The sequence below is a fragment of the Tachysurus fulvidraco genome, chromosome 2, assembly GCF_022655615.1.
Source record: "Tachysurus fulvidraco isolate hzauxx_2018 chromosome 2, HZAU_PFXX_2.0, whole genome shotgun sequence".
In the NCBI taxonomy this organism is placed as follows: domain Eukaryota; kingdom Metazoa; phylum Chordata; class Actinopteri; order Siluriformes; family Bagridae; genus Tachysurus; species Tachysurus fulvidraco.
The window spans coordinates 21,309,480-21,319,157 of record NC_062519.1 but is presented as its reverse complement, the minus strand read 5'-3'; the positions used below and the strand labels follow the sequence as shown (position 1 = coordinate 21,319,157).

Below are 9,678 nucleotides of genomic sequence, written 5' to 3'. Positions count from 1 at the left end.
TTTTTTTTTTCCTTTTTGTTTTTTTTTTTTTTTTTTTTTTTTTTTGTTTTTTTTTTTTTTTTTGTTTTTATTTTTTTTTTATTTTTTTTTTTTTCTATTTCTTGTTTTTTTTCTTTTTCTTTTACTTTTATTTTTTTTCCCTCCTTCTTTTTTTTTTTTTTTCTCTTTGTGCATTGGTGCACTTGTGTGTATGTAGTATGTGTGCGTTGTGTGCTTGTGTGCAGTGTATGTGTGTGAGGTGTGTGTGTGTGTGTGTCAGGTTTTACAAGGCTTTTTGAAAACCCTTACTGGTCAGTAAGCAGCATGGTCCAGTTCCCCCAGACTAAACGCTGCACCCTTTGTGTTCATGGTCCAAGTTGATGTAGAAGATTACAGAAGAGCACTGAGATGCTCTCACACACACACAACACACACACCACACCCACACACACACACACACACACCACACACCACACCACAACCCACACACTCTTTACATCATGATCACAGTCTGATGTTAAACCCAGAGCCCACAGGAAGGACACAGGTCTGTTCTGCTGGTCACATTCAGGTGTCCGTTTGCTCATACGTTACACGCTCTAGTGGTAAGAAGGTAAACATTAGGGGGGAAAACGCTGACGCATGGACGTACCTTTATCATACGTGAGAGGTCCCCGGCGTCCGCCAGCTCCAGAACTATATTTAGCTCGTTCTCCTCGATGAATGATGCGTGATATTTAATTACGTTGGGGTGGTTTAGTTGCTGTGAAGACAGAGGAGAGGGCGGGGAGGTCGTGAGAGTGTGAGAGCGAGAGATAGAGGAGAGAGAGAGAGAGACAGAGAGAGAGAGAGAGAGACAGAAATTTAAGTGAAATCAGTGACAGTAACATCAGAATGACCGTCATCAGAAAGCCACCGCCAAATAATGTAAATGAAAGCAAACAAAAATATTCACTAATCACTTCCTGTGATTTATTATTTATTTTTATATAGAATGAAATAAATAAAGACTAGTAATGCACTGCTGATGCTAACGTGACGAGCATGCAGCAGCCGAGCGGAGCGTAAGCTCCATCCTCCACTTCTTTTTCCTGTTGGTTGCTCATAAGCAGAGCGAGGATGAGGATGACAGAAGCAGACGGGGAACAGAACGAAAAGAAATGTTTAAGAAGAGAATGAAAGAGAAAGAAGAACAGTCCCTTCTAGAGGCACGGAGAGCGACAGGCCAGCGTCACGGCACAGAGCGCTATTAAAAATATCTTCCGCTGTAAGCGACGCGCGCGCGTGAACACACACACACACACACACACAATACACACTTATTACACATGTTTATGATCACACAGCACAGAACATCATCACGTGGAACACATAATAAACGAAGTGTCCGTGTGAGCTAACAGACAAACGGAAGAGCTGCTAATAATGGCACACTTACTGGCTAACTAAGTACAGCTGCTTACTAGCTAACAGATAATAAGATTCATTCGGATTATATGTGGTCTGGTTTCTGTGTGCTTGTACCCTGGCTTGGTGTCTGCACTCTTGGCTGTGACATGCTGTTATACCGGGTTGCCAAGGAGACTCGGCGAGGCTCGGAACACCGTGATTAGACTCTTTTTTGCTCACTTATTTTTATACATACATATATATACACAAAGTACATCTGTCTATATATAAATAGGCACAGTGATTAGACAATCTAATTTCCAGTGTAAAAACTACCCCAAACAAATGAGCTCTAAAATACACTAACAACATTCTGCGGGCGAGGTGGAGGGGCACCGACCGAGTGGCCGCAGGAACAGTACGGTGTGTCTGTTGAGCTGATCTGATGAGATGGCGAGACAAAACAGTGCAGCGAGACGCCTCTGATCACCCGGACGCCCGGGCTATTGGACCTGTCGTTAACGTGCTAGTTAGCGCTAGCGTCGGAGCGAGCCGCAGCCTGTCTGAGGCGGTTTGATGAAGGCAAACACTGCGTTTAAAAATCACGAGAGAAGATGTGAGGACGAGATGTGCAACACTCAAGGACACCGTGATGGAGCGCAGAAACTTTCCACACTGTTGCTCTGATTCCGCCCGTCTGCTAACACTACTAGAGAGATAAAAAAATTATTTAATAGCTTTAGCAATTGAGTCATATCTCAGCCTGGAGGAGACATGAAGAAGCCATGATCTGTATACTTCGCCTTACACACTGAGAGAGAGAAAATGAAAATCTTGAGAGTGTGAGAGAGAGAGAGAGAGAGAGAGAGAGAGAGAGAGAGAGAGAGAGAGAGAGAGAGAGAGAGAGGGAGAGAGAGAGAGATGCGTCTGGTGGTGTAGATCAATTGTTTTCTCTTCCTCTATGTCTATCCGTTCCTCTGTTATAAGGTCTCAGCAGAGGCGTCTTTATAACAGCGTAATAGCAGCCACATGGCATAGCTCTCTCCCTCCTCTGGTTTCTTACCTTCAGGAGATCTATCTCTTTGATGCAATCTTGCCGGGCTTTGGCATCCATCAGATCGAATATCTATCAAAAGATCAAAAGGGTAAGAGGGGAGAGGGGGGAGTGAGAGGGAGGGAGCGTTAATGGCATTTGAAAGAAAAGAAATAGAGAGATAAACAAAAAAATCAGCAGCAGTGTGGCAGGGTGGTAAAGGTGGCATGGGCAGGTGGTGCTGAGCCACAGCACAGGGCAGGAGCCAATCACTTCAGCCAATCACATCAGGTGGCTTGGTGCAGCACAGGGTCACACCGGGCCCCGGAGAACACTGAAGAGCCACCAGTCATTTTAGCTGAACCAAGGTGTGTTTTTAATGCACAGCACGTCTGTCTAACTGCACAGTACGTCTGTCTAACTGTACAGCACGTCTGTCTAACTGTACAGCACATCTGTCTAATTGCACTGCACACCTGTCTAATTGCACAGCACACCTGTCTAACTGCACAGCACGTCTGTCTAACTGTACAGCACGTCTGTCTAATTGCACAGTACGTCTGTCTAATTGCACAGTACGTCTGTCTAACTGTACAGCACGTCTGTCTAACTGCACAGCACGTCTGTCTAACTGCACAGCACGTCTGTCTAACTGCACAGCACGTCTGTCTAACTGCACAGCACGTCTGTCTAACTGCACAGTACGTCTGTCTAACTGCACAGTACGTCTGTCTAACTGTACAGCACGTCTGTCTAACTGTACAGCACGTCTGTCTAACTGTACAGCACGTCTGTCTAACTGCACAGCACGTCTGTCTAACTGTATAGCACGTCTGTCTAACTGTACAGCACGTCTGTCTAACTGTACAGCACGTCTGTCTAACTGTACAGCACGTCTGTCTAACTGTACAGCACGTCTGTCTAACTGTACAGCACGTCTGTCTAACTGTACAGCACACCTGTCTAATTGCACTGCACACCTGTCTAATTGCACTGCACACCTGTCTAATTGCACAGCACACCTGTCTAACTGCACAGCACGTCTGTCTAACTGCACAGCACGTCTGTCTAACTGCACAGCACAGCTGTCTAACTGCACAGCACACCTGTCCAACTGCACAGCACGTCTGTCTAATTGCACTGCACACCTGTCCAACTGCACAGCACGTCTGTCTAACTGTACAGCACGTCTGTCTAACTGCACAGCACGTCTGTCTAACTGCACAGCACACCTGTCTAACTGCACAGCACACCTGTCCAACTGCACAGCACGTCTGTCTAACTGTATAGCACATCTGTCTAACTGTACAGCACGTCTGTCTAACTGTATAGCACGTCTGTCCAACTGCACAGCACGTCTGTCTAACTGTATAGCACATCTGTCTAACTGTACAGCACGTCTGTCTAACTGTATAGCACGTCTGTCTAACTGCACAGCACGTCTGTCTAACTGTATAGCACATCTGTCTAACTGTATAGCACGTCTCTCTAACTGCACTGTACATCTGTCTAACTGCACAGCACGTCTGTCTAACTGCACAGCACGTTTGTCTAACTGCACAGCACGTCTGTCTAACTGCACAGCACGTCTGTCTAACTGCACAGCACGTCTGTCTAACTGCACAGCACGTCTGTCTAACTGTATAGCACGTCTGTCTAACTGCATTGTACGTCTGTCTAAGTGTACTGCACACCTGTCTAACTGCACAGCAGTCTAACTGCACAGCACACCTGTCCAACTGCACAGCACATCTGTCCAACTGCACAGCACAGCTGCCTAACTGCACAGCACAGCTGCCTAACTGCACAGCACGTCTGTCTAACTGCACAGCACAGCTGTCTAACTGCACAGCACAGCTGTCTAACTGCACAGCACAGCTGTCTAACTGCACAGCACAGCTGTCTAACTGCACAGCACAGCTGTCTAACTTATCCATTTCCTTAAACCACGTCTTCAAACCTTTAACAATCCGAATCTCTTCAGGAGCGCTGATTATGAGTTTCATGTTCTCAAGATTAAGAGTCGCAAGGATTCAACACGACTTCTGAGGTAAATGTCTTCAAAACACTGGGCCCAAAGAAAAAAAAAATCTTGACCCCCGCTAGTTCTGGTGCTCGTCTGAGGACAGGAATGTAGCGCAAGACAATCCACTGCAAGGCCGACTAAACCCTGTGCATTGCAGATAAGATACGCCGTTTTTTTTAATGTCCTGAAAAATTATGGTTTTGGAGATACGAGGATTCCGCCCAACAGCGACGATATATATATATATATATGACCATAAGTTTGTGCACCCCTGACCACCACAGGCACACAGGTGCTTGTTGAACTTCTTCGATCTCCTTCCAGATTCCTTCTTCTTCTTTGCTGTAATAAAGCTCCACTCTTCTGAGAAGGTTTCCCACTAGACATTAGGGTCAGACACTGATGCTGGCTGAAGAGATGCACTGAGGTTAATTCACTCATCCGGTAAACCAATTAAACGGGTGAAGTGAGATGCGTGTCTTCATCTCGTAACGTCAGTCTACATGAGCGGAGCCCATGATGAGTCAGATGAGGCATTCAGTTAATTATCCTTCTGTAGCGAATAAAGAATAACGCTGCAGAGCGAACGCTCAGGTGCCTGAAGCTTTACCCCCTTACAGTGGTGAGAGTTTAGTTAGTCTGAATGTTGTGGAGCATCTGAGAGACCAGTTAGCTCCTGTTCACATTATCTGTTGTTCACTCTGCAGCCTTTTCCTTTCCTTCTCTCTCTCTCTCACTCCCTCTCTCTCTCACGTTCACCTTCTCTTCCTCTCTCTCTCCCTCTCACTCTCACACACTCTCTCTCTCTCACACTGTCTCTCTCTCTCTCTCTCGTTCACCTTCTCTTCCCCTCTCTCCCTCTCTCTCTCTCATTCTCCCTCTCTCTCTCTCTCTCTCTCTCTCTCTCATTCTCCTTCTCATCCTCTCTCTCTCTCGGTCTCTCTCTCGTTCTCCTTCTCTCTCACTCTCGCTCACACTCTCTCTCTCTCTCACACTCTCTCTCGTTCACCTTCTCTTCCCCTCTCTCCCTCTCTCTCTCATTCTCCCTCTCTCTCTCTCTCTCTCTCTCTCTCATTCTCCTTCTCATCCTCTCTCTCTCTCGGTCTCTCTCTCGTTCTCCTTCTCTCTCACTCTCGCTCACACTCTCTCTCGCATTCCCCTTCTCATCCTGTATCTCTTTCTCCTTCTCTCTCTCTCTCTCTCCTTCTCCCGCTCTCTCTCTCTTTTCCTCTCTCTCTCTCTCTCTCTCTCTCTGTGCTTCTTACCAAAAATAGCTGCACAGCTCGTCAGTTTACAGAGAAACAGGAGAGAGTAAAAGTGCTCTGTCCTCAACACGCACAGAAAACTCTGCAGATCAGCAGGATTGTGTAAAAAAGCTCCGATACCCAAAGAACCTCCTAACAAACACCTCACCACGTCATGGATTACAACGTTTCCGCTGTTCGCCGCTAATCTGTTTTACGCTCGGTCTCGGATTACGCCGAATGTCTGCGTTTACCAGCTGTTGCTATAGAAACGGCCGTTTAGTGGAACAGGAGCGTGAATATTAACTGACTGTTCGTATTACAGCCAGAACTACTGTTACACCAAAATAACACACACCAGACTGTAACCAGCAGACAGCAGGCTTTTAAACAAGCGCACTGTAGTTACAGATCCTAAAGCAAGGAGCGTATAAATCGGCGCCAGCTGCGAATATGACTCGTGATGTAGAAATGATATATGGGTGATATATAAATGCATAAATGCTAATGATAAAGATCGGCGTTAGTATTCTGGAGAACTCTGGTGCTTCAGCACAAATAACCGTGCACTATTATAGTGATGCTGAAAAACACACTACTTTGTGCTTCAGCCTCCAGCATTGTGAGCTTCCGCTCCTCGGGGTCCTTCGTTTATAAAGAAAGCAGACTGGCTTTTTCCTTCTTTCCCCTGGAACAACGTACAAAATTCCAGAGCAGTTTGAGTTGGGCCCAAAGGGAGGCTTCAGGACAGAAATGTGGCGTAACGTTTTCAGGGTCACGGATGGGGACGCCGTCGAGGGCTAACAGTCAACTTACCTGAACTTTTTTCAAAGCTACTGGAGTGTTGTCTAACAAGTATTTGGCCCGATAGACCTCGCTAAACTGCCCCCGTCCGATCTTCTTCTCGATGTAAAAGTTGGCTAAGCTGTTGTATCCCATCTCTGGTTGTAGCGGCTTCTGTTGGAAAAGCGAACACAGAATGATCAGTCTAAATGCCTAACTTCAAGAGGATTAAATAAACCACATATATTCACACCTGATAAGAAGGTCAAAGGAATGAAGAAGAAGAAAAAAAAAAAACAGTGTTGGGTGACATCATTTCCCAACGCTTGAGCCGTGAGTGAGAAACCGCCCCGAGTGTGTTTCACATGGCCGCTGCAGAAGGAAAAACGCTAAACAACAGTCACGATTAGCCTTACGGCGATGTCGCGAGAGGAGAAAAATAAACTAGGTTGACCTTTACTGTTATCGTGGGTCGTCCCAAGAAGGCTTTAGAAACAAGAAGTGACACAAAAGAACACACCGTGTCACAAGCGGGCGCGCTGGGATGACCACAGGAGGACCTTAAAGGCACTCGACGCTGCACGTGACGACACGAGAACGTCCTCGTGAGAGCTATTCGCACGCGTTAGCGCTCCGGACGCACAGACACGCCAGCGAACCTTTACCTCATCTCACCGCTTCCTGAACCATCTGAACCGGGTGTCCGTCTTTCTTTTAAACCGTGCGACTCGAAAGTTTTAACTTTATACCCGTGCCTCCTGGTGTTGTGGAGTTTACGACAAAAGCTGGCACGCTTCCTAAGAGCTTGCAGTGATAGCTACAACTAAAGTGCAAAACACTTTTATATGCTGCACTGACAGCTATATAAGCCTTCTGCTGAATCTAAAAACTACAGTGTAGGACTGTGTGAAGCGCCGGGGCTCAGAGGAAACGCACGCCGGAGCTGAGCGCCCGACCGGCGGGGTGTTACAAGGATGGATATAGATCAAGGGGCAGCCAATTTAAGCATTTCATTGTTTTAGTTTGACAGCTTTAAGGGGGAGGAAAAAAGGCGAGAGCTGAAGAATTGCCCCATCCAATTAACACCCTGAAGCAGCTTGTTTTTCTTCGTGACACCACACACACTTATTCCAGACACACATCTGGTGCCAAAGAAGAAATTCTTGCTTTCTGTGTTTTTTTTTTTGTTTTTTTTTGTACATTAACGGCACGATTAGAGCGAGATATTGTTTTATTAACTGCCTTTAATTCCAAGCTGTAAAGAAGCCACCTTTTTTCCCCGTCGTACCGCATGACGTATAAGATTTCGATCGTTTCTCGGTTGATGGTGAAATACAGAGGTGAGAGGTCTTTCGAGGTGGGGGAGGTGTGGTGCGTGGTGCGGTGTGCAAGGCTCTACGACTTTAAAACCACTCTGGATATTGATATATATTTTAATGAACATGATAAAAAAAAGGTCCAGTAACAAGCATAAAAATGTCCGATAACAAGCGCAATGACAATCAGATAAGGCAGAAAGGCTCCTTCTGCAGGGATGGGAGGTCACGTGATCACATGTAGATAAGGGGAGGGGTTCGCAACTGACGAGGCATTGCTTTCACTCCTCGCGTGGTCACTTGACAAATGTTAGCATGAGCCTCTAAAGCGGCGTGACAAGTGCATGCTGAGAGCATAGTTGTGCTAATGTGTCCTGGCATGCAGCTCACTAATCACACATTTACATATGCAATGACCTACATTTGCATGTCAGCTTGCGCACTATCCGGACTGATTAACGACGGGCACCTCCCTGCGCCCGGGAGGCGGAAGAGGGCCAGAGGGTGGCGGCTTTTTTGGCAGCCGAAGGGACGTGCTGCCAGCCAGGATTAGGCCTGACGCCACCCGAGCTCCAGACACTTCATTAGCAGTAATCTGTTTAGCAGTGGGCAGTGTATGTAAACTTCACAGGCCATTTGCCGCACCTTTTCGTCCCCTGGCCTCGCCTTCAAAGGGCAGCGGGGCGCGCTGACTGACAGGCCGTCTCATCTGAGCTCTGCTCTGTCACACAATTTAGAGCGCCGGGCCGAGAAGGAATGAAGTGCAGCGGAAGAAAAGGCTCCATGGCCGCCGGGGTCACATGCCACAGACGTGGCGCAATTTGTACAGATCACAGCTTGCGGAAGGGGTAGAGAGGCACAAAGGGCTCGTTTTCCTCAGCGGGAGAGGGACAAAACAAAAATAAGCAGTGGGGTGTAGGCAGGTGGAGAGCAGAGGAGACACTGACCCCACAGCCACCATGTGCTGGTGACTTTAAAGTGATCGTCAGAGCCACAATCACGTCTGCATAATATTCCCTTCACACCAAACGGAGGCAGTTCGTCGAGCAGGCTGGCTTAGTTAGTTCAGCCGTCGCTGGACTCTTGCCAGGTTATCGTGGTGAACAAATCACATGTAACACATAAATACAACGACATTCTCATCCTAAATCACACACCATATAATCCCACCTTTAAACCTACAGGCGTCTGATCCTTACGTCAAATAAATAGGAATAAAAAAAAAATACGTCACAGGCAGAAATGCTGATTTGGTTTTTAGAACTATAGCAACTTCTGAAGTACAGAAAATACACCGTATGGCCAAAAATATGTGGACACCTGATCTTCACTCCTACGTGTGGAAGCAAATGTCTCTGTACGCTGTAGAGACCCTGTTCCATCATGACAATGTCCCTGTGAAGACATGGTGTCTCGAGTGTCTTGCACAGAGCCCGGACTCTGACTCAACACCACCGAACACCAGCTGAACCCCAGACCTCCTCACACTTACATCAGTGTCTGATCTCACTAATGATCTTGTAGCCAAATGAACACAAATCCAACATCTGGTGGAAAACCTTCCCAGAAGATCGGAGAACATTAGAACAGTAAAGCATCTGGATTTGGATGTTTGTTTGTTTGTTTGTTTGTTGATAGATAGATAGATAGATAGATAGATAGATAGATAGATAGATAGATAGATAGATAGATAGATAGATAGATAGATAGATAGATAGATAAGAAAGAAAGAAAGAAAGAAAGAAAGAAAGAAAGAAAGAAAGAACCAGAAGAAAAACTAGCGGAAGGAAGTGGTATGAGGTTCATGCTGTGATATTTGGTCATGTCTTTATTAAACACTCTTCTCACAAACGTTTAAGTGGAGTCATGTCCGTGACAAGACAGCAGTTTATTAAGTGTGTGTGTGTG

At 46.3% G+C, this 9,678-nt stretch overlaps 1 protein-coding gene across 1 annotated transcript in view; it reads right to left on the bottom strand.

The window, feature by feature from the left end:
* The window catches only part of nek7 (NIMA-related kinase 7), a 71,162-nt gene that overhangs the window by 40,494 nt on the left and 20,990 nt on the right, over positions 1–9,678 (bottom strand). The window contains exons 3-5 of the mRNA XM_027159713.2: positions 6,488–6,628; positions 2,432–2,494; positions 632–742 (exon numbers count right to left, since the gene is read on the bottom strand). Coding sequence (XP_027015514.1) covers positions 632–742; positions 2,432–2,494; positions 6,488–6,628 — 315 coding nt within the window. The remainder of the gene's footprint in view (positions 1–631; positions 743–2,431; positions 2,495–6,487; positions 6,629–9,678) is intronic.